At 39.0% G+C, this 24,723-nt stretch overlaps 3 protein-coding genes across 3 annotated transcripts in view; 2 read left to right on the top strand and 1 right to left on the bottom strand.

Moving 5' to 3' along the window:
• LOC308406605 (piezo-type mechanosensitive ion channel component 2) overlaps nt 1–13,319 on the top strand; it is a gene marked incomplete at its 5' end in the record, with an annotated part of 33,301 nt that extends 19,982 nt beyond the window's left edge. The window contains 28 exons of the mRNA XM_080897685.1: nt 1,303–1,546; nt 1,668–1,764; nt 2,346–2,505; nt 3,411–3,500; nt 3,616–3,698; nt 3,903–3,968; nt 4,216–4,328; nt 4,492–4,612; nt 4,738–4,812; nt 4,954–5,120; nt 5,426–5,625; nt 5,701–5,862; nt 6,182–6,475; nt 6,602–6,860; nt 7,043–7,231; nt 7,317–7,521; nt 7,670–7,802; nt 7,950–8,097; nt 8,205–8,419; nt 8,873–9,031; nt 9,179–9,326; nt 9,616–9,804; nt 10,061–10,153; nt 10,635–10,804; nt 12,002–12,118; nt 12,391–12,470; nt 12,577–12,802; nt 12,905–13,319. Of these exons, the coding sequence (XP_080753811.1) occupies nt 1,303–1,546; nt 1,668–1,764; nt 2,346–2,505; nt 3,411–3,500; nt 3,616–3,698; nt 3,903–3,968; nt 4,216–4,328; nt 4,492–4,612; nt 4,738–4,812; nt 4,954–5,120; nt 5,426–5,625; nt 5,701–5,862; nt 6,182–6,475; nt 6,602–6,860; nt 7,043–7,231; nt 7,317–7,521; nt 7,670–7,802; nt 7,950–8,097; nt 8,205–8,419; nt 8,873–9,031; nt 9,179–9,326; nt 9,616–9,804; nt 10,061–10,153; nt 10,635–10,804; nt 12,002–12,118; nt 12,391–12,470; nt 12,577–12,802; nt 12,905–13,160 (4,459 nt within the window). The 3' untranslated portion in view covers nt 13,161–13,319. The remainder of the gene's footprint in view (nt 1–1,302; nt 1,547–1,667; nt 1,765–2,345; nt 2,506–3,410; nt 3,501–3,615; nt 3,699–3,902; nt 3,969–4,215; nt 4,329–4,491; nt 4,613–4,737; nt 4,813–4,953; nt 5,121–5,425; nt 5,626–5,700; nt 5,863–6,181; nt 6,476–6,601; nt 6,861–7,042; nt 7,232–7,316; nt 7,522–7,669; nt 7,803–7,949; nt 8,098–8,204; nt 8,420–8,872; nt 9,032–9,178; nt 9,327–9,615; nt 9,805–10,060; nt 10,154–10,634; nt 10,805–12,001; nt 12,119–12,390; nt 12,471–12,576; nt 12,803–12,904) is intronic.
• A 631-nt stretch (nt 13,320–13,950) lies between these two features.
• Nucleotides 13,951–15,549, bottom strand: atp5f1e (ATP synthase F1 subunit epsilon). The gene is made up of 3 exons (XM_080899395.1): nt 15,423–15,549; nt 14,939–15,066; nt 13,951–14,153 (listed from the first exon to the last, which is right to left on the bottom strand). Coding segments are annotated over exons 1-3 (162 nt in total). The 5' UTR covers nt 15,455–15,549; the 3' UTR covers nt 13,951–14,151.
• Nucleotides 15,550–19,092: 3,543 nt separating this feature from the next.
• Nucleotides 19,093–23,761, top strand: LOC308407069 (PRELI domain containing protein 3B-like). Its single transcript, XM_080898484.1, is given in 8 exon segments — nt 19,093–19,197; nt 19,199–19,265; nt 19,268–19,307; nt 20,542–20,710; nt 20,832–20,921; nt 21,140–21,210; nt 21,399–21,501; nt 21,616–23,761. Coding segments are annotated over 8 exon segments (747 nt in total). The 5' UTR covers nt 19,093–19,107; the 3' UTR covers nt 21,733–23,761.
• Nucleotides 23,762–24,723: the final 962 nt, after the last annotated feature.

Raw genomic sequence — 24,723 nt, 5'->3', positions numbered from 1 at the left:
TGTCTGCAGTGCAAGTGTTAGTGTTATAACTAACTCTGTTTAAGCATGTAGTGTTCCCATGCTAAACTACATTAATTTTGTAAGTTACTATTAAATGTCCTTGTTTCCTTGGTGAGCTGAAAAGCCTGAAAATATAGAATACAAAATCTCTAATTTCCCCAGTCAAATTTTTGTACCACTCTGGATAGATAAGTATAAATAACTTGAAATGAGACAGCATAATCTCTAAATGTTAATGGTTATGAGTTTCCAAAGTGTCAGCCTGCACTTCAGAGCCTGTTGTTTAGATAGAGGGGATGAAGAGGTGGCAAAGTTCATGGTAGAAGTGCAAGGTGAAACGTAGTTATGCAAAGACAGATCGCTCCTTCAAAAAGGCTGTAAAGAACACTAAATACTTTTAAAACGTTTCTAATTGTCTAGAGTTTTTGGACATTAAGTGTTTTTGTGTGCATTATAAGATAAACAATCGCTACCTCCGAGAAAAACGCTTTCCCTGGAAGTGGTTGAAGAGATTACATTGTTTTTAACTGTTAAACTACAAACCCGTTTATTCAGTTCATTCTTTTGTTAAAATCTTTAACAGTTTTCATCTAATTTTCTTTTCTTATTTACTTTTTCTACAAAATTTAAAAAGCATTCTCTCAAACATTTGAAAAAGTAAGAAATGCATTCAATTAAATCCATAAGCCTGGACAATTACATCATAAGCCTGTACATTAAATATGGATAACGTGCACTTTAATAATAATTTTTTTGCTGTATCTTAATGTAAATACAGAGAAGGAATAAACTACTTGAAGAGTTTTAAATATGTGCTTTCCAAGGTTATTATAGTTTACTAAAACTAAAGTAAAAGCTGGAATTAGAAGGTTTTTTTTTATTAACTTAAATAAAAATAGAAACTAGACTCTTGAAAGATATCAAAACTAACTAAAACATTTCGTGAACTTGGAAATCAAATTAAAATAAAAAAAATAGTGAAAGTTTTAATATTTATTATTTTAATATAATTGATAATTTGATTTTATCACAATTTGCTTAATGAAGCAGTCATGGATGTGTTTATTGGGAGTCTGGATGTTGTGTTTTTATTGTATTGCCTGTACTGATTTTCCTAAATCCTGCCTCTAAAATATGCCCTCCTCTATGTGGCGTCTAAAAATAAAAACTAATAGAAAATACAAAACTAGATTAACTGTAGTGCTTACATATTTTTTATAGCGATGGTTTAGCTTTGTAATATTTGGCAGTATGATTTGCTTTCTTTTTAAACTGAAGATGTGGTCTCTGTTTTGTCCTCAGGTGCTATCTTGATATGGTGAAGGTGTTTGTTTTCAGCTACTTCTTTTGGCTGGTGCTTTGTCTCATTTTCATCACTGGCACGACACGCATCAACATCTTCTGTCTCGGCTACCTGGTGGCCTGTTTCTACTTCATGCTGTTTGGAGGCAGTGTGCTGATGCAGCCAGTCAGATACATCCTGCGGCTATGGGACTGGCTCATTGGGTACACCTGCTTTGTGATCGCCATGAAGAACCTGGTGTCTGTAAGCGACCATACCATAAAGAAGTTCAGAAGTTGTACAATTGTACAGAATAATTCAAGACATGCAGCTATTTTTTTAAAATCATGCATTACTGATTAATGCCTGTTTTTCCTTCTTTCAGCTGGGTTCTTGTGCCTACCTGGACAGCCTGGTGAAGAACAGCTGCTGGCTAATTCAGGCATTTAGCATGTTTTGCACCATCAAAGGTTATGATGTCCGTAAGTGTCTGTAACAAGGATATTTAGTCACGATTTGTGTTAGGGAGAAAAGAATGTGCCAGAATTTCCGATGGTATATTTACACTCAAAGCCACTTTATTAGGTACTCCTGTTAAACTGCTCATGAATGCAAATATCTAATCAGCCAATCACATTGCAGCAACTCAGTGCATGACCTGCTGAAGTACAAACTGAAATTGTCACAGTGCTGAAACAATAATTATAAGCATCATTAAAAAAAGAAAAAAAAAAAACACAACAGAAATACATGATGGAAAATTAGAGTTTTTATATTGACATTCAACATTTTTTAGATGTTTTACAACACTTTTTTACAGCTGTGTTATATTTTACTTTTTTTTTTTTTTATAGTTGCACTTTATTTGGAAGGTTAAAATTATCATTTTAATTAGCCAAAATAAAATGCAGAATTAAATATCCATTGGTATACATTAAAATTAAAATCAAAGTCATTATTCTACACAACACATGATGCAGAAATGTTTTCTGTCATGTAAAAGTTTGTTAAAATCTGCTGTAAATTCTTCAGACATATTTCTCCTACCCTGTGTGCCTTTCAGCTGATCCCGATGATGAATGTGAGCTGCCTGCAGGTGAAGCCGGCATCGTCTGGGATGCGATCTGTTTCACTGTCCTCTTGGCACAAAGGAGGGTCTTCCTCAGCTACTACTTCCTCTATGTGGTGTCTGACCTCAAGTCTTCTAAGATATTGGCCTCTAGGTCAGTGCTTCATTTTCAGGTTTAGCTCTATAACATACAGTAGTCTTAAAGCTTTACACATAAGGTCAGTGAGGTTTGAAAACTTGAAAGTTTTATATGTTTTGTTGGATAAATCTAGATTGAGTGTAACACTTAAAAAATAAAAGAAAACCAAAGACACAAGAATTCATGCGAAAGCTGTTTACGAGAGGTTTTTGGTAGCTCTCTCTTTCATGGATAAATCATTACACAGAATTCCTAATAATAATTTCCAGTAATTTTCCTAGAAAGAACAACGTGATTTGGTCCTAACTGCATGAAAATGTATTTCGGCATGTTTGTTTGAGTTGCTGTGGATTTACTAAGGCTTACAAGGCTATGCTAGAATGACCAAACTACAGTTTATTTTTTCTGTTTTTTTCTGTTCTGTTTTTACAACATAGTAGCTGTAAAAAGACATCACTAATCTCTTACTCTAACTCATTTTACATGGTGGGTCAGATACAACCCACTTTCATCCTGAGAGGGCCAGACCAGTGAAACTTTCTTTTCTTTGTGTTTGTATACAGAAGTTTATTTGCACATTTAATTGCTGAAATATCTCAATATAAGTAAAAAGAGCAGTTTCAACAGTATGTCTCAGTTTTGCTGCATAACTAAGAAGTGTTACTCTACTAAATGAAAGAAATCTGTTGCCAAGATCTGTATGATGTGTAAAACAAAATGTGTAAAGCATTGCCCAGACTGTCCTGTAATAATTGGACCGCACTGGAGTCTGCGCCAGGCCAATTTTGTCACACATTTTGGGCCTTATGTTTGACACCCCTGCTTTAGAGTCACAATGTAAACTTAGCTTGTTAATGTAAAAACAAACAAAGTAAAAGCTAAAACAGCAGTTAATGTCCCTGTCCATCTCGACCTTGAAGGGGCGCTGAATTGTTTGAGGCCAGAGTGAAAAAACAGGTAGCAGCCCGACTGGAGATGGAGAAGAAATCAGTGGAGGCTCTGAAGAAACAGTAAGAACACTTACACTGAAACCATTAATGGATCAGGTTTACAGTAAAGACCATCACACTTCCCCTCTTCCTAAGCAGCGAGTTATAAACTAACCTTTCAGCCTTCTTCCTATAGGATGGAGAAGATCAAATCTAAACAGAAGAGTCGACCTGCACCACCAGAAGAACCTCTTGCTGATCAGGAGCAGGTGACACCTGGTAACACAAGTGACTCTTTTTCAGTTTCTAATGTTAGCAAGGAAAACAGGCCAAATTCATACAGTAGAGTAGAGAGAGTATGGTGAGGGATGTTTGAGGAGGGGGTTTAGTCTGCTTGTTCTTTTTCTCTGTGATGGATGTGTTTACTTTATGGAAGCCAGTAAATATCATCAACACATAAACAAAACGAACTGTAAATTCCAGGTGATGACGAGAAGGCAAAGAGAGATGCAGGAAAATGGTGGAAGCCCTGGGTCTCTCAGCCTGGAGGTGAGCAGGATCCTTAATCAGTGTGAAAGAAAGAGAGTATTGGCAGAGGAAAGAGTGAAGACAATGCTGTTTCCTATCATTAGGTTGTGTGCTTCACTTCTTTTCAATTTAATCAGAGAAATGTTTTTAACCTGACAGTAAATGCAGCAGCAGATTTTAGCCACTGACCTGCTTCTTTAGAGCAGATCAGATGCCAGTGGTATGTCTGTGTGTGCATGTAGTTTTGACACTGTTTTGTTTAACACAGTGGAAAACAATTGTGGCTACCACCTGTTTGAGAGTGACAGTGAGGAGGAGGAAGAGGAAGTTCCTGAGAAGACAGAGGAAGAGCAACCACCAAAGAAGAAATCTGCTTTTCAGGTTAGAGCCAGAATGATCTGAGCCAAAACTAAAAGCAATGGAGATACAGTTAAAGTATTTCACAATTTCCCCTTAAAGTGTTCTTTTTGAGTTTTGTAGTTGCAAAAACAATCTATGTTGTAAGATCAGTGGGTGATCTGTGCATCTTTGTCTTTAATTCTAGTTGGCCTATGAGGCCTGGGTCACGAGCTCAAAGAAGGCCTTGAAGGACCTGAAGAAGGAGAAGACAAAAATAAAGAAAGAAGAGAAGAAGAAAGCAAAGAGAGAGCTGCAGAGGCAGCAGGGTGAGAACGGATCATGTTGTGTTTACTAGTGCTACTCTTACTAGTAGACATGTATGGTAAAGGGGACTGTAACTATAAAGACATGCTGTATCACAAACAGTTTGATGATGGCTCTTGTTCTCCAGGCATTGATAAAGCAGAATCCAGTGAGGACGAACCAGATGAAAGTGTTGTGGAGGAGGAGGGAGAGGAGAAAAAAGGTATACACTTCTAAGGGATGGGAATGCCCTAGTTCCAAATGACCCTCTGCTTGTTGTTGCAATGAAAACAGGAAGCATTAAAAGCATGGAAAACCTTCACTCTAATTGGCTTACTGTGCTTTTACACATAACCTCTTACAGAAAACATCCTGCAGCGCATCATCAGCACGATAAAGTTCAGCTGGGTGTTCCTTCAGTCTCTTCTTGATGACCTGACGGAGGGATTGAACTCATTTTGTAAAGACAACCTGGGCATTTCCAAAGTGCTGCGCTTCGAGCGAGCCTTACTCAACCAGCAGCAAAAGAAGGTCAGCTGAGAGGATAAACACTTGATTTTAGTCAATAAGCAATGTAATTATAACAGAACAAGTTTCACAATTAGTCTCAAGGCTGATATTTATATTTAACACAGTTTTATGGGGGAAAAAACAACAACATTATCTGCTATTAGCAAGTTCAGTACATTCCAGGCAATCCCATAAGATGAACACTAAACACAAATGTCTTTAAATTTGTCTTTAAAGTGTTTTTGATACATCTTCAGTTTATTTAACCAGGATCCTTTATCCTAATGCACCTTTTAGCACTCTGTCTGTATTATCTGGCTCTGCAGGGTAAAGAGGTGAGTCAGGAGAGTGTGAAGCAGTTTTATGAAAACTGGAAGTCCCGTCAGAACACACTGTCGTCTCAGGACAATCTAGATAAATCCCTGTCAGCTCCCGGCTCTCCACCTGCCAACCCTTCTTCACAACACGCGTACAAGAAGCTGAAGAACCAAGCCTCCAAAATTTCCTGGGGCAGCAGTGTTTCCAGGTACACACAGACAACATAGTCATAGTTTACCTTTCAGGCACACACACTGAGTCTCTCCCTCCTGCTTAACTTCAGCTGCATGACAGACGAGACGATGCTGGTGTCCCGGCAGCCAACGCAGGAGGAGCTGGATGAGCCTCCTGCTGTGTCACCTGCTGCTGACCAGCTCAGACGAAGGCTCTTTAAAGAGGCCAATATTGACATGACATCTTTTGACACTGAGGAACTTTCACCCAGGTGAATGGATGAGTGAACGACGTTTTAGACACATATTTCTGCTCAGTTTAATCCTGTTGTTAGCTGTGATCTCTAACAGACAAATCTATCAGACAAAAACTCCAGTGCAGAATTCATAAAATTATTATTTTCCATTGAGAATAACTTCTTCCTGTTCTTCATCCCAGTCAGTAAAACTGCAAACACCACATAAATAACACGCATAATTGTAGGAAAGGTTTCATTTACCAGAAACAGCTTCAGATACAAGAATTGTCTTTCAAGATGTGATTCTATGATTCCTGAAAGTAAGATTTCTGATTCGCTTGTTTCTTAAAAGCTGTGAAGAACCAAAAGAACTTCATGAACAAGAGGAGGATGATGAGAAACAAACAGAAGTTGAGATGAAATGTGAAGAAGAACAAGAACAACGAGAATATCCTGAGGTGGAGAAAGAGGAGCGGGATGAGGAATCGCTGCAAAGAGAAGAGGAAGAAGGTGCCAAATACCCAGAATGGACCTCGCTGGATCTCAGGGATAGCGATGGAGAGAAGAGTCTTGACCTCACAGAGTCTCCCAGACCTCTGAGTCAAGAAACGAGGAACCTCACTGCCAGTGAGCTGCTACTCAACAAGTTAGTAGACACAAAAAAATTTAGTATGCAGGACAAAAGAGATATAAGCTCCATCTCTTAAGAACTTTAATCTCCATCATTGTGTTTTTCCTCTTCCTCTCTTCTCTGTCCTTTCTGATTCTGAAGCATGTTTGAAAATGATGAGATCTCCAAGTCCGACAAGTTTTTCGTGACCTTGCCGAGGCCGCTGAAGCTGCTGTTTGCCCTCTATAACACCATGGTGTCCAAGTCAGAGATGCTATGCTACTTTGTGATCATTCTAAACCACATTGTGTCAGCTTCGCTCCTCTCCCTCATCCTGCCGATTCTCATATTCCTCTGGGCCATGCTGTCTGTGCCTCGGCCGACCAAACGCTTCTGGATGACAGCCATCATTTACACCGAAGTAGGTTTTCTTGTAAATACGTCAGATAAAATCTAAATGAAGCAAAGGTGTGTTTTTAGTTTCTTAATGCAAATACTAGATACACATATAATGCTTTTAATGGTTGATTTGTTGAGTAGTTTAATGTGCGTGCTGCAAACAGAACTCACTCACATCTCTTGTGTCTCTCTTGTTTGTCTCAGCTGACTGTTGTGGTGAAGTACTTTTTCCAGTTTGGTTTCTTCCCCTGGACCACCTCTGCCTACCGAGGCATCAACGCTGACCGGCCCTTCGCCCTGCCCAACATCATTGGGGTGGAGAAGAAGGACGGCTATGTCCTCTTCGACCTAATTCAGCTGCTCGCGCTGTTCTTCCACCGATCTATCCTAAAGGTAATGTGAAAACTAACCACTGTAAATCGTTTTTAAGCAGCTACTTTGAAATGTTCAAGTGCTGCCTGTGTCTATGTCTCTGCAGTGCCACGGGCTGTGGGACAACAAGGAGGTTGAGATGCCCGATTTCTTCAAGAAGCTGAAGAAGAAAGTGGACAAGAAGAAGACCGGAGCAGAGAAGATGGGCAGCAGGGAGCAACCACCGCGCCGTCTGAGGTTCCTCCCCCTCCAGGCGTCCACCACCTCCTTATTCTGTAGACTGAAAAAAGGCGAATCTGCAGAATCTGGTGGTGAATATTCAGAAGATCCCTACATGTCTTGAATAAAGAGTCTCCATGTTCATTATCTCATTTTTGGAAGTTGTCATGTTGAATTCATTACCAGCAAATGGCTAGTTTTTCTCAATTTCTTTTAATTTGTTTATTTTTTAAACTGGAGAGATGAAGCCCAAAAAGCAGCAAAGCAAGAAAAAGAGACGGGAACGACATAAGGCTCCGCTGACAAGGAAGCAGAGGATCAGACAGCAGATCAGAGAGAGGATGCTACAAGCCAAAGCTGCCGCCATAGAAGTGTGAGTTGTCTGCAGTCCACTAAGTCTGTTTTCTGAGATGTTAGTCATTACTTTATTTTGGTAGATAATATTTTTCCATAGATTTATTTTTAGTGGAGAGGAGCTTCCCGTTTCTGTCTTACTCTGCAGTCTCTTCTCTTTCTGCAGCGGCCTTCACATCTACTTACCTATAAGGCAGTTTTTCTATGACATCATTCACCCAGATTACAGCCCTGTGTGTGACGTCTACGCCCTCATGTTTCTCATTGATGTCGTCAACTTCATTGTCACCATATACGGATACTGGGCTTTTGGGGTAAGACTACACAAACATATTAATATTTCTTATTATTTAAATCATAAATAAAATTTACTTGACATGTATGATTTATGACAATGAGGCTAATTTTCATCGCTCTGTAGAAATACTCTGCAGCGGCTGACATCACAGAATCACTGTCAGAAGACCAGGTTCCAGAGGCCTTTCTGGTCATGCTACTGATCCAGTTTGGTACCATGATAGTGGACCGAGCCCTTTACTTGAAGAAGTCTCTGCTGGGAAAGTGCGTTTTCCAGGTGGTGCTGGTGTTTGGCATACACTTCTGGATGTTCTTCATTCTCCCTGGTGTCACAGAGAGGTCATTGTTCAATAAATTCTTCTTCTTCTCATTTTTTACTCAGTAAAATAAAGTCAAACTCAATGAAGTGCTTTGTAAATAAAGTTGGCATTGTATGACTGACCTTTTCAAACATTCAACCACCAAAACAAATTTTTCTGTTCAGGGCTGGATAACTGTAATCTGGCATCGTAATCAAAAAATAATAAAGCTTTATTATTTTTTTCAGCTTTTTTGTAAAACAGTAAATCTTAGAATTTCATGGATAACAACAATACTTATATTTTATCATTAAAAAATTGATTTCAGTTTAAGAGCTTGCACATACTGGTGGATTAATGTCACATAAATCTTACATTCGACAGAGGCCTATTAAATTTGTTAAGCACAGTATATAAAAATAAAAATAAACAAATCTGATCCATGACAATAAAAGGAGCAAAGATCGATATCTCTTCTGTTTATTTGCTCCAGGAGGTTCAACAGAAACCCAGTTGCTCAGCTGTGGTACTTTGTAAAGTGCATCTACTTCGGCCTGTCTGCGTACCAGATCAAGTGTGGCTACCCAAACCGCATCCTGGGCAACTTCCTCACCAAGAACTACAACTACCTGAACCTCTTCCTCTTTCAGGGGTACAAAAACCGGCTAAACTGTAACTAAATAACCGCCAACATAAATACTTCAGACACGTTTTACACTGTGACTGGTTTGTTTGTAGCATGATCAAATTTTTATTTTAATTCAAAACGTTTTTCTCTCTCTCTCTTCTCCTCTTTCAGTTTTCGGATGGTTCCCTTCCTGACAGAGCTGAGGGCGGTGATGGATTGGGTTTGGACCGACACCACGCTGTCTCTCTCCAGTTGGATTTGCGTTGAAGACATCTACGCTAACATATTCGTCCTCAAGTGCTGGAGGGAGTCTGAGAAAGTAAGCAGGAGTGCTTAAGAAAGTAGTTGAAATTACTTTTAAAATCATTTTAGTCCCTGAACAAGTACAAAATAAACAATTAAATTACAGAAAAATGTGTGTTTTTCAGTGTAGACTATAGAAATTTCCATTAAATATATGAGAGAGTCTGGGCTGTGAGCTACCAGAACTCTTTGCTTACCTTTATAAATTTATGATGCAGGAAAATTGAGACGAGCTGTTGAAATGGCACGTCTTTATCCAGTGGACTGAATAACTTTTGATGGTAATCTATTCGTAATTCTTCCAGAAATTCCCCCACCCTCCGGGGCAGAAGAAGAAGAAGGTGGTGAAATATGGAATGGGAGGTTTCATCATCTTTGCTCTCATCAGCATCATCTGGTTCCCACTGCTCTTCATGTCACTGGTCCAGTCAGCAGCCGGAGTGACCAATCAGCCTTTAGACGTCTCCATCCAGCTCAGCATCGCAGGATACGAGGTCAGAATCGATACATCATATTTTGTGTTCATTATACTTTTTCTCCACAAAAAAATGTTATGGTTACTAATATTATTTATAAAGTTTGTGCTTCCTTCTAAGGTGAAACGGCAAAGTCACGGTGCATGGAAAACTAAATTCATATTTGCTATCATTAAACACAAGAAACATGACTTCCCTGCAATAGTGTCATGGTTTATGTGTATGTGTGTGGACATGTGTTAATTCTCTGCTGCATCTTTGTGTGTTCTCACAGCCTTTGTTCACTATGAGCGCCCAGGAGCAGAACTTGGTGCCTTACACAGAAGCAAAATTCAACAGGCTCACCAAAGTTTATGCGACTCATCCAGTGAGACACAGTTTATTCTACTGTAAATAGAAACAAATACATAAAGCATCAAAACTCCACTCAATCTGGTTCTTTAACAGAATACATTAACCTCGAAAACTATAAAACAAATTCATGAGCTCAGTCCTAGCTGTAATAATACCATCTATGACCACAGGAGGGAGCAGTCATTTCGGGTATTAGAGCAGAAAACCAGAACACCTGTAGAAATACATTACTGTCCAGCATTTCTTACACAATATCCATTACAAGAAGATATAACTTCGGGTGGTCAGATGACACTACACTTATTACATTCATTATTCATTATTAACTCTCTACATGGACTCACTGTGCCATATTGAAATAGAGTTTATGCTGTGTTTATATTATATAACACTAGTTGATGTTGAAATATCATTATCCAAATTCACCAGAACACTGCAGCGGCATTTGCTGAAATAACCTAGGAAATCTAATCATCTCTCAATCACTCTCTCAGTCTGCCATGCAGTTCATCATGAACTATGAAGCTGAGGACATTCTTGTTGCTAAGATCAAGAGCGATGCCAGTTTACTGTGGACCATCAGCCCAGCCAGTCGAACGGCCATGATCCAGGAGCTCAGCAACTCGTCTCACATATACATGACCTTACGCTGGACACTGCTCAGGTCAGGCTGTGTGTGTGTGTATCTTTCACCTTCAGATCATTTCTGCTTAGTATTTTTGTCAGCTAGTTGAGACAAAGAAAGAAAATTTATTTTTCTTAAAAGTAATTTAACCATCAAAGATATGGACACCGTCATAGCAAATTCACCCCAAAGTCAGAGCATGCAATGCTCAGGGAAGAAAAAAAACCCAATGACTACATCTCAAACTCTACAGACCTCAGTTAGCATGTTAGATGTTAAAGTTCATGACAGTAAAAATACAAATAGACTGAACAAGTATGGCTTGTTTGGAAGCATCTACTCTCTAAAAAGAACAAGGCGCCACAGCAAGAAGACTTCTGCAACAATGTCCTTTATTGTTACAATGAGAGAAAACCAAATGCATCAGCAAAAACTCCTCATACTAACTGTCAAGCATAGAGGAGGGGTGATGATTTGGGCTTGTTTTACAGACACAATCATTGAGCAAACCATTAACTCCTTTGTATACTTTGCTATCCAGAGGACTTCATGGTAGATTCAAATGTAAGGCTATTGTCCCAAACTGGGTTGTGCAATAGGACAATGATCCCAAGCACAGTAGCTAATCTACAAAATAAAAGAATTAGGTTGTTACAGTGGCCCAGTCAGTGGCTTCATAGTGTAGTGGTTAACTAAATTGTCGGACACATGTAAGATGGGAGGAGACATGTCTGTGTTGGTTTTCAGTAATGCAGGTCATGTTAGTAATAGCAGCCTTAAGACAGTGGGAGCAGACACAAATCCATGAGAGGAGCGCTTGTTGCAATGGGCCATTCAAAGTCCAGATTTCAGATTGAAATACTACGATAGGACCGTGAATGAGCTCAATAGAATACTTATTAACCTCAATATACTGAAGCAATGTTTACATTAAAAGAGTCAACCATAATTCCTCCACATATGAAAGACCGCTAAAGTCATAGAGAAAATGAACTTGCTGCTAAAGGTGGGTTATACAAAGTACTGAACCAGAGGGTGTACTTACTTTTTCACATGACTGTAGTTATACTGTCATATCAACTTCAAAAATCTGGGAAACTAGCCCATTGTTTCTTATTACTTGATATTTTCTGCTAACTTTATTTAAGCACTTGCAATTTCACATCATTTGCCTGCACTTTGCACCAGTGCAAATAACACTTAAAATGACACCGGCAAATATGTTCCTCTCCTAAGGAATGCGTCCATATCAATGAATGCAGAGACCGTGGGAGAGCACACTGTGAAGTTTGACGACAAAACCTTGAGGGAAGGGATTGTGCGAATGCTTAAAGGCAACAGCAGCAGACCTGTGTGAGTCTCAGTCAAAACACAATCAGATGGTTTATGCATGCTTTATTATTGTGTTTTATTCAGGTGATGAAGTATTTGTAAATGTAAATCAAACAGAAATGTAGAAAATGTGGCTCTGCTGCTCTTCTTGTCCCTATAGCACATAGAAGGTTAAACATCAAACTAAATTTAATGTAAGGGAACTCAGGCAGCCCTGGAGAGCTCCAGTGTACAACATTAGTGAATGTTTTGAAATTTTTATGGTGTTAATCTGAGTTTTCTTGTCTCTCTAGGATTATTGATTCTCTGCTGCCTAAATTCATCAGGGGTCCCAAAGGACCTGAGTCCAAAATGGGAACCAGGATGAAAGTAGGTTAGTTACTCTTTGTATTTTTTACCTGATCAAAGCAGGTCAGTCTCATTCCTTGTTGTTGGTGTATAAAACATGCACTTTGCTTTAAACCCATATCATCTCTTAGACTTGACAGACCGTCCAGACCTTCAGGCGCTGGCTTTCTTCAGGCCCATGTCAATCCAGCTTCAGCAGGTCAATGGGACGTCAAAGAAGGAGGCAGATCAGTGGTGGGTGGTGGAAGAGTGCTCCCCAGTTGTCACGTCCTCCGAGCACAAATGTCAAAGCATCGAGTTAGTGGTGTTCAGCGATAAAGTCAGCCCCTCCAGTCTGGGGTTTTTAGCCGGACACGGGTAGGTAACAAGACATTTTAACTGCATCCTGACAGGAAATCTTTCTCATAGCTGTGGATTCATTTACACACAAAACCTGTCCTCTTTCCCTCTTCACGACAGCATCGTGGGTCTTTACATGTCAGTGGTGCTAGTCATCGGAAAGTTTGTCAGGGAATTCTTCAATGGGATATCCAGGTCCATCATGTTTGAGGAGCTACCATGTGTCGACAGAGTCCTGAAGCTTTGCACAGACATTTTTGTGGTTCGTGAGACGGGAGAGATGGAGCTAGAAGAGACACTGTTTGAGAAGCTCATCTTCCTCTATCGATCACCAGAGACCATGATCAAGATGACCAGAGAGAAGAAAGACAGCTAGGGCTCAGTGGCTTGTCAGAATGCCCATGCTTTACGCTTGTAACTTATGAAGGATGATTTCAAGTAAATAAAAAGAAAAGTACAAACGAAACATCAGCATGAATCTATTATTAGAAAATGGTCTGGCTTTATCATTAAGCTACCCTGCGTGTCCTTTCAATCATGGCCTCTGACGTTAAGTGACAGGACAAGTTGAGAAGTGTTTTTAAGCAGCTCAGTAAATCATTGCTAAAGATATGAAAGGTCAGACATCAAGATGTACCACAGCCAAAAACCTCTCATGTGACCATAAACTAGAGGTCATTAATGAGAGAGCTGCACTGTTCACTAACACTTCAATTCCTATCCAGAAAGCAAATTTGATGAATTTAAATGACCACCTACATGAAAATCTAAAAAATTAAGTGACCAAAGATCTATTATATTACCTGCCAGAAAAAAAACGTTACCCTATGATCTTAACTGCATTTAAGAGTAAAAAGCCCTATTGATTTCTTTTTAATGCAATTTGTTTTCATACCATTGGTTAACGCATGCTTTCGAATTACATTTTTTACTGGTATAAAAGATGGCATCCCCATCTGACTTCTAATGACTAATATACTCATGGATCCACACACATATACCTCTGTAAATACTACATTTCTGTGTATAACTATGAAGAGTACTCCATTGCTTTATATCAAAATAAAGTGTTTGACAAAAATCATGGTCTTATTGTGCAGTACTGTAAATACCACAATAGATTCACTACAACACTACAAGGGCAAGAACACAAGGAGACAAAAGAATTCCAACATCCATCTTTAATACAATTTTGATTACAAATGAAAAGGGGGCGGGGGGTGCAGTGTCATTCAGGTCCCCAGTCTAACACATCATCTTGATGTTAACCAGCTTTTATTTTTCTTCTCCACGGTGTGCAGGACAGGTAAGCTGCAGGACCTCACAACCCATGAGAAAAAAAAAAAAATCTACATCATGGTCAAACATCCTGGAAGGAAAGCAAAGCAGAATGGAAACATTAATGAAAAGATCCTCATAAAATGTCTTCATAAATCTAAAACATTCAGTGACTGTAAGGTTATAGTTAAACAAATTTGAGATCTTAAACTTAAGCTGTCAGCCACAAAGGACAGTACCCATGTTAGGAGCATGCCACGTGCTCCTAAACTCTCCACGCCTGATAAAACATCTACATTTCCCCTTCAGCAGAGTTTGTCACATTTGTTAAATGCTCCTGGAGCTCACCTCACCACAATAAAACAAGTTGGTGAAATGTTGCACCAAGTCATCTAGTTCAGAGTCCTGATAAGAATGGAAACCACCACAGCACATTAGCAATACGAGCTAATAGTGACCACTACTGAAACAACCAAATAAATGCACTCAAATGCTGAATTTTAATACTCAAAAAAACTTGTGTATTATAAATCTCAATGCATACTCACGTTTCCTAAACCAATATATTCCTTTATATTTTTGATTTATTTGTTGAGAGCATTTGACTTTGTCTGAATAAAATGAACGCTAAACTGATGCACTGTTAAATTGTTATGCATTCGACAATTCAAATACGAGGCCAGCTTCACCATAACTAGACAGGACAACGATATGGAGCTTAAATGTGTGTGCAACAGTAATAATAACCCAGTACACCACTATTTGAAGGAGACACTGAAAGCACCGTCACAGCCGCCTCTCCCTGACATTCACTCTATCAGAGGGCATGAGCTGTGATCAGAACAGCGTTGGTACCTTTAAAGCTGATGAACTTACATGCTGTTTTATTTTGAGGTTTGAGGACTCTGACGTTGGACTCTGCGGCCCTTATCGCCTCGGCTTTGAACTGCGGCTTGAGGGCAGCCCGCACCGCGTTAGCGCAGATAGCGGAGAAGCGGATGTAGCTGCAGAGAGGACACACAGGTTAGCCACATGCTAAATGCTACCGACAATGATTTGTCTGTAGAGGACAAGAACAACCTCTTCTTCATTAAGAAACCACATACTATCAGAGGAAGTCCCACCTGACTCGGTATTGAGGTAATGCTACTGCCATAAATTAAACGCATACGGTGGGGAACACTAACGTTAGTAAACTTAGTATATTAGCTATGTAGCTAAATTGAGAATTTAACACTAAAAACCAACATTTTCTTTGACAGAGCATTCTGTTCTCATTTTAAACCCCGTTAAAATAAAGCAATCAACATTTACCACAAGCCATTTCATTGTAACTACATATTTATTTTTATTTTAATACCTCAGGCCTGCCTGTCTCCAGTATGCGACCATCTTGGCTGTGTTGTAGCTTCAAGGACAGGTCGGATGTCTGCGTGATGACGTATTTGACAGGCGCAAGACGTTTTTCCTCCCAGCCAATAAAACAGTTTTTGGTCGTGATTGACAGCTGGTACTTTTATTTGTCCCGCCTTCCGTGGATGAACAAAGTACCTGGCTTTTTATTGTTTACTTTGAGTCGACAGTAAATTATAAAGTTAAATTTCAATAAAATAAATAAATAAGTGGTATGGTCTGTGAATTAACAAACCCTGTTTAAAAAAGTAATTATGGGACAGCTTGCCAGGGATTTTTCTGTAATTTCACACATTTATTTCTTTTTAAGCCTAAATATTGATAGATAGTTTATTGATCCCAGAGGGGAAAATACTGTGTTACAGCAACTGGCAGGATAAAAACCAACAACAATAATGACAACCCCCCCAATAGTGCAGCCTTGAATAAATAACTAATATAGTTCATGTAAAAGCATCACGGGTGCATAGTCAGGGCCTCATACTATGAAGGAGCAAAGACTTTACATTTACAACTGTAAAAAACCCCACAAAATATAATAATAAAAAAATAAGTTAAATAATGAACACTAAAAAGTAAGACAGAAAATGTGCAAGGGACTAGTAAAAATTACATTAATAATTAATATGTACACAATTAAGAAAACAGCTTCAAGAAGGTATAATACAGAAAGAGTCACACTCATAGATTTATTTCATTTACTGCAGCAGCATTTCTTTATCATGGAGAAAAATGGCAGACGTACAGTTGAAATTGCACTTCAGAAAAACTTTATTAATCCAAGAGTTAAATCATCGGTTATCATAGCAGCAAATATACAAAAAACAAGAAGCACTCATATAAATGTGTGTAGAAACAGAGTTATGATAGATAAACATTAAGATAAGTGGATAAACATAGAGATATATGTGTAAATATAAATATACATATAACTATAAAAGGACAAGTACGTGTGCAAATATATGTTGTGGTGTACAAAAGTGACAAGGTGCATTGAGGTGTGATTAATTCTGCTAAACATGTGTGGATCTGACCCAAGTGGATGAAATAAAGAGTCTGAAAGCAGCGGGAAGGGACAACCTCTTCTAACGTTCCCTCAGACTGCGAGGTTAAAGTAACTTGTTGCTGAAACTGCTCTTCAGATTGTCCAGTGTGTTATGGAGGGGCCTGGAGTCATTGTCCAAGATCGCCAGCAGTCTTGCCAGCATGCTATCACTGATCACCTCCTCCAGGGTGGTGAGCTTCATGCCAACAACAGACTCTGCCTTCCTGATGAGTTTGTTCAGTCTGTTTGCGTCCTTTGCTTTGATGCCTGCATCCCAGCATGCCACAGGAAAGAAGATGGTGCTCGAAACAACAGACTGATAAAACATGTAGAGCAGCCTGCTGCATACATAGAAGAATCTGAGCCTTGGTAGAAAGTAAAGCTGGCTCAGACCCTTTTTGTAGGCAGCGTCCGTGTAGGCGGACCACTCCAGCTTGTGATCCAGCTGAACTTGTTGGATGTGACTATTTCGGCATCAGTCCCACCAATGCAGATGGGGGAGGGTCGGGATCTGTTTCTGCCAAACTCCACCACCAGCTCCTTTTTTTGGCCACATTCAGCTGCAGGTGGTTTACCTCAACCACCTCATGAAGCGGTCAATCAGTCGATATTAAGCTATCTATATTATAACGCTATATTAAGTTGATATATTAAACTATCTCAGGGATTAAATGTGCAGTTAAAGTTCTTTACACTGACAGAAAGAGGAGTTTCACTGGTCACACCTATTTAATATCAAAGCGGGCTGTTTGTGGCCTATGTTATAAATGAGTTAGACATCCCTGCCTAAATGCTCTAAACTGAAATGTATGTGTTATGTAGTTTTAAACCACTGCATATCTACACAATGTGAATGAATGCAGTGAGTTTATAGGGTGCTGATTTTAATTAAAAACAACAAGTAGAATACATTTTCCTGCACAATGAATAAAAAAGAACAAGGTCAAGCAACTTGTGGGAAAATGTGAATCTTTGACTTGAAATAATTTTGCTACTAACAAATGTTTCCCACTAACAGGTCTGACTGATGGAGAATTCCAACTCAACTACAGATAAAAATGCTTCTCTTTCTTATATCAGCTGTGCAGCCAACAGTTTCAATTTCAATCTGAAGATTTTGCCACTGTTACCATAGCAACAGACAGTAGGACTTTTCTTCATAGGAACTGTGAATATTTGGGTTATTTTTGTGAATCTTTGTACTTCATATTATTCACATAATGATGTGACTGCATGGACAGTTAATCTATTAATTAAGTCCATAGTAAATGACGATGTATGCTGTAATATCAAGTTACACAAATCTTTGAAATTATACATTTACACAATATTGGATCTAAAATCGCTGATGGCTGACCTGGAATTTATGACCTGGAATTTTTTTCTTTTAAATAATAAGATGGAAAAACCAATTAAAAAATGCAAACATTTCTTATATTTGTTGTTAATGTTCACCCAAAGTGACAAAGGAATTTGACAAAGGAACTTAAAAAATCACAGACAATGTCTTGAATAATCAGGCCACTTTCTTCAAACTGCTGGCATACTTGTGGTTCCTAGGCTATTTAAAAGTAGAATGGGGGTCAAAGCCTTTAGCTTTTAGGCACCTGTTCTGTGGAACTAGCTCCCATTTGGATCCTGGGGACAAACACCATCTGAGTGCTTCTTCTTCACTCACCTTTTTTCAGTTGCTATGTGTTTTTACACCACTCTGCAATTAATCACGAGTTATTACTTCCTGTTAAAAGGGAGCTTTTCCTTCCCACTGTTGCTGTGATTTGATGCCATATGAATAAAATTGAATTGAACCATTACATATATATACACTTATATTTCATACATGGACCATTCATAGAAAATTATATAACGATCACTCTCTCTGGTGGCATAATCTCTTGCCATCCCTAGTACCACCATAGATTTGTACATGAAAATGTTGTTTATTAAATTAAGTTTGCATTAGCCTAGCTAAAATTGACACTGAATATAAGTTCTAAAACTAAATATACCGCAAAATGTTACCCCCCAATAAAAAATAGTTAAACATAGCATCAAATGGCTTGATTTGTTGTTGTCTGTAGCAACTAACAGTGCAGACTTCTGATATTTTGTGCAAATTTAAGCATGTAAAACTTTGATTATTTTTAATAAAAAGTGTGTGAAACTGAACTTAGACTTGTATTTCTAACTCATCCACTTCCTGTTGTGTAGCTTTCTGTGTAGCTTTTTTTTCTTTTATACTTCTTGGGCATAGTGCTTATTTATTATATAGACTACACAGTACACAACATCAAAATTCACATTTTTTATGTAACTGAAATATGTAATAATTTGGGCTTAAGCCAGTAAGAAAGTTGCAGACTATGTTTATATGAAAAATGTATAAACATGTTTATTAAAATACATCAAATTCAGAATCAGAAAGACTTTATTTATCCTGCATTTGATGTATTTTATTACAGAATTTAACACCTGCATAAGTGTAAAGAAATGGCTTTGATTTTTCCACCCTAAATTTTTTATGCCACCCTAAGAACATTTCTCTAGATCCGCCCCTGCTGCTGAGGGTCTCAGAGGTGTTTAACAAATGGATTATTCTGGAAGGGGTGCAGCAGCTCTGTCTGCCAGCAGGGGGAGCATCGCGGCTAAGACTGTTAAAGGTTTCTCACTCAGCCCCTCCTTCCTTCCTTCCTCTCTCAGTGGTCACGCTGTCATTTGTCGCCGGCTCCCGTGCTCTGACAGAAAAACGGTAAAAATGAAGATTTGGACGTCAGAGCACATTTTCAAGTGAGTATTTCTTTTTTTTTGCGGTAGTGTTTTATAAAGTATGGTTGTTAAGTTGGCTATTTCTTCTTATATAATCAGTTTTCGTGGCTCCGTGTGCAGTCTGGGCGAAGCTGCGAAGGTTGCAGATAAGTTAGATAACACGAAGGCACGCCGCTTTAGTCGAGTTACCCAACGCTTTTAGTTTATATTAGTTATGTTTAGAAATGACTTTTGACTTCCCACCGCGTTTGATGTTTACAGCTGAAGCCTGTATTTGCTACATGTATTGGTATTTGAAATTAAAGTGCCCTTTACCCGAGTTAACTTTTGTCGTTAGCTTTGTGCTGCTAACATTAAAGCTAATTTTTTCGCCTTGAATACTATGACTGTAATGATGTTTAGGTTTATTGTAACATTTCAGCCTTGGAGGACTGTTTTCAAATGCTTTCCCCGAGCCTTGGTATTTGTTACGGGATAAAGAAAAATTTAATTACCCGCGTGTTTGACATTATCGACGGGGAACGTTACATAACGACCGGTCTGTCGTTTAAACACAATAAACGGTATATAATCAGAGCATTTCTGCTCGTTTTACAGCGACTGATAAATAAAATCAGTCTGGTTGCTTAAACCCTCTACTAGAAGTTTCCAGAGAAAAGCCGTGGGTGCTGCTGCTGTGAGTCTGCGCTGTGCAGAGGGGGCGTTTCTTCTCCCGCCTGTCTGCAAACACAGACGCTATTGTGATTCACCATCAGCGATGTTGTTACATTCAAATGTCCCCATATTTGCAGAAAATAATTTTCTCCTATATTATTACCTCCTAAATTGGGTTGGGAGTTAAGCGGGTCGTCTGCTAACTTGAATGTTTGAGACAAAGCGCTGCATGAATGGATCTGACTGTTCGGAGCCACAAATGCACCACATCTTCTGCTTGCATTGCAAGATACTAAATGCACTAAACCTTTTCTCCAGCCAAACAAGTCAAATCAAGCGATGTCTATTAAATATCTGTTCTAGTTCACTTGTACACTTGTTCTGATGGAGGTAGAGATGCACAATAACGCAACTGGTCCTTTTTGTTGCTTGTAAGATGAGTGAAATACAGGCATGGTGGATTTTTAAGTAGTGTTTACCTTAGTAACCTCAGAATCTAAGATGTTTTTCCACACTGAAGAGCACACTCTCAGCAGCAAGCATTGAGTCATCTTCAGAATGTTAAATTGCCCGTTTCTAACGTTGATATCGATTCAAACAGCCACCCATGGGAGACGGTGACCAAGGCTGCGATGCAGAAGTATCCCAATCCCATGAATCCCAGTGTCTTTGGTGTGGATGTTCTGGACAGAAGTGTGGACACTGAGGGACGGTTACACAGCACCAGACTGCTCAGCACAGAGTGGGGGCTCCCTGCTTTGGCCAAGTCGGTGAGTTAAAAGGATAAGAGAAATGATCGACGTGTTTTGTTCAGACTGGGTAATGTTAAGTTGTTTTTCCTTGTATCATTTCAGAATTGTATTATTTTTTTTATTTTATTGTTTCCTGCAGATGTTTGGGGTCACAAGAACATGCACGTATGTCCAGGAACATTCAGTAGTGGACCCTAAACAGCAGACGTTTGAGCTGCAGTCTACAAACGTGAGTAGGATTGACAAATACTTTTATTATGCTTCATCAATACAGACATGAAAGCCGAATTGTTATGGAAGGATGTAACTGTAACCTGATCTCTGCAGTTGTATTTACTTGTCTAATCAGCATTTCTGTCACTATAGATTTGATGTGGTTGCTATGTGTCACCTTGTGGCAGATGCTGATATAAAAAGACTGATTTCAGGTGTGTTTTGTTCTTACAGATTTCCTTTACCAACCTGGTGTCTGTGGATGAGAAGTTGACATACAAGCCACATCCACAGGACCCAGAAAAGTAAGGGACTCATTTTTATCTTTCTCATCAGTTAAATTGGAGTTAAAAAGCACAACATTAAAAAAAACCCTTTATTATTGCAAAAAGGTTTTGAATGTTTAACTCCAAGATTTTTAAAAACAAAAAACTCTACAAAGAAAAAACTTGTTTCAGCTGTGTTTGTGACTTTTCTATGCTTGCATATTCAGGACAGTACTGACACAGGAGGCTTTGATCAGTGTGAAAGGCGTCAGTCTGAGCAACCACCTCGAGGGTCTCATGGCCAAGACCATATCTGTCAATGCCAGCAAGGTAAAGCTGCCTTTAAAATCCTCCTTAAACTCACCTTGATAATATAGTTACTCTTCTGATTTTAAAATCCTCATCACTGCGCGTTGTAATGTGAGGCATTTGTGTCTGTTTTAGGGTCGGGAGGCGATGGAGTGGGTAATCAGACGGTTAAACACAGAAATCGAGGAGCTGACTGCCACTGCTCGCGGTACGATGCGATCCCCCATGGCGGCAGCAGTTGCAGATAAATGATCTGGATCTTCCCGGTTTGTTACTCCACCATCATGAACCGATGGGCTTCTCTGTAATTTTCCCCTCAAAGGGGACCCTCACCTCATCTGCCAACACAGCCTATTAACCACAGCCCCATCCTTCGGCCCTGCGTTTGTTTGTCATGAGATCATTGTTAGTCCTTCCTCAGCAGTCTGCGCCAACAGACTTTTACACCAGTCAGGTAGTGACGAGGAAGCATTGAGCTGATGACGGTTTAAAAACAAAAACAAAACACCACTTAAATCGGACTGCACTTGAAGCTCATATGACTTGGTTTTGTGATATGGAAACTTTTTTTAGAATTGAATTCACAGCGTGCCTCTGAATCATCTCACCAGGTTCTTCCTTTTGTCTCTCACATTTCATCATCGCTTTCAAATCTTCATAAACAAGCAGAGGATGGCTCGATTGGAGCAACTTTAATGTCAACCTTTGGATTGATTGACCATGCCGTGCACAGCAAAGCTGACTGAAATGTCTCAAAACCAAATGCTGCCATACACACAGACTGTAAAAGAATATGAAAGTAAAGGGGAAACTGTAAGTTACAAACTGCATCAGCTTTCTGTCAGGTGGGTGGATCAGATTCCGTGTACCTTTGGGTGATGTTTTCACCATAGCAGAAACACTTTGAAGAAGTGCAACTTCCCTCAGAACATGGGTTAGACTTTGAGGTCTGATACTGATACTGCATCATAACTGTGTCAGGGGTCACAGGAGAGTGAGAGAAGGTGTTGTAGAGCAATGAAGGCAGCTTAGACTTGTTATTTAACAAACGTCTCAGTGCATTTAAACCAAGTGGAGCAGACTGTTGTTTGTGTTACTAATGCATGACTACTGGTATATATGCTACAGCTGTCAGCACAGTGGACCGGACTTTTTTTTTTTTTTTTTTTGGTTCTTTTTCTTCACCCACTTGTGGGTCACTGTGGTCGAGTTTTGCTTCAAGAATTCTTGATTTCTGAATTCAGTTTTTTCTTACAGTGATGTGCTGTATAGTTAAGTGTTACAGTATGAGAATGTAAATACTTGAATGTTTAACTTAATTTCAGCATATATACTTTAAGTGGCGGCAAGTCCTCGAAGGGTGCAAATTAAAAAGAAGGAAAAGAAGAGTGGGCACTGAGCAATGTGTCAGGATTCACCAGTGTTTAGTGTGTTGTTGACGCTCACCAGTGTTGTGGTGCAGCCCTGCAGGGTTACGTTCAGGGTCACATTCTGTGCCTACATGAGAAATAGAAATAACCAGTTTTACACCCCAGAACGCTTTATTCTAACTTTATTTGTGGCAAACGAGCTCTGTTTTATTTGATTGTTATTTATTTTGTATTTGTAACATTTACAAAGGCTGAACTGACCAACTAAGAACTGTTGGCTTGTGATGTTGTGCAAATTTGGTGCAGTCCCTCCCCCTCTTTAAATCTTTCTTGTTTGTGTCATAGAGAACTCTCAGGTGCTACATTGTTAACAATGGCTAGTGTCCCTAATAAGTTTTTCAAAGACCACAAGGAGATGAAAGAAATGTTACATCCCTTTTTTTCTTTTCTTTTTTTGTACTTACTATAAAATGTACAAAGCTACAAATAAAGTTTACATGAGAAGGGTTGGTGGTACATCTTAAGCTTTGTACAGTGTTAAAGTGTCCCTTCTTGGATCTCAGCAGCATCACAGGTCTTCCAAGATGCTCCATGGTTAGCTTTCTGTTTCGACAGCATTACATGCATACTTCCAGTTTGACTCATCATTTAAAACAGTAACTGTCTGGTTTTCAGTTTCATCATGTGCAACCCACCTCTTGATCATTTTGTCTAAAACCTGACCCGTCCACACAGTCTCATTTCATGAAATGTGATGTTTTTCTATGGGGTACATTTTGAGAACAGTGGCTGTAAATAGGCTTGTATTGATACTTTGGTGGTGTTACATTCCAAGAATGTGAACGTGGAACAAAATCTAAAGTGTGCACACTGAAATGTTACAAAATAAAGAGATGTCATTGTTTCATGAACATGGTGTTGAGGATTTGTGTCAAAGATTAAATGGTTTTAAATTCTGTTCACTGCTGTCTGACTTTATGAATCAAACACCTCTTTTGGAATTTTCCTTTTAAAGACATTGCCCTCTGGTGGTAGAATAAATAATGCACAGTGTACTGTCACCAGCTACAATAGGATTGTCTATTAGGGTGCTTTTTTTTTTTTTTTAACTATTGGTATACTCAACAGTAGTTCACCTGCTAGTTAATGCAAAAATCCAATCAGCCAACCTCAGGTAACACCTAGATGGATTTACACACGTAGATGGGCTCAAGGTGACCTGCTGAAGCTCAAACTGAGCATCATAATGAAGAAGAAAGGTGATTTAAGTGACTTTAAACAGCGTGGTTGGTGCCAGATGTGTTGATCTGAGTATTTCAGAAACTGCTGATCTGGGATTTTTCTCCACACAACGGTCTATAAGGTTTACAGAGACCGGTCCAAAAAAAGAGTTCAGAGGAGAACGACAGACTGCTTCAAGCTGATTTGGAAGGCAACAGTAACTCAAACCACCGCTTGTTACAACAAAGTATGTAGGAGAGGATCTCTGAATGCACATCAAGGTTTTTATAGTTAACTAAAACTAAACCTAACATAAAAACGAAGAACTGAAAAGAATTAGAAGTATTTTCCTTACTGTTAGTATCTGAGTTTAGTACAAATGTTATTAGAGCTGGACTAATGAGGACACTTTTGGGTGTCTACAAAAGTCAATGAGTTAACTGCTTTAAAGAAATTCTGTGTTTTTATTGTAATATCTGTACTAGTTTTCCTAGAGCTTGCCTCTGACATATGCACTTTGTGTTATAATAATTAAAAAGACCCAAACTAACGCTGAACATTTTTAAACAATAAAAACTAAGGTGAAACAAGAAAATCCTCCCTGGAGGCAAACTGAAGCTAAACTGAACTAAAAACAAAATAATCAAAATGA

Source organism: Rhamphochromis sp. 'chilingali' (assembly GCF_963969265.1).
Source record: "Rhamphochromis sp. 'chilingali' genome assembly, chromosome: 12".
NCBI lineage: Eukaryota > Metazoa > Chordata > Actinopteri > Cichliformes > Cichlidae > Rhamphochromis > Rhamphochromis sp. 'chilingali'.
This window is presented reverse-complemented; position numbering and strand designations above follow the sequence as displayed.

Bases quoted from the DNA above. Each gene is read 5' to 3' on its own strand.
- atp5f1e (XM_080899395.1), bottom strand. From the start codon at position 15,454: ATGGTCGCATACTGGAGACAGGCAGGCCTGAG. The intron at 15,067-15,422 runs GTATTAAAATAA...TCCTCTCTGCAG, and splicing joins TGGAGACAGGCAGGCCTGAG to CTACATCCGCTTCTCCGCTA.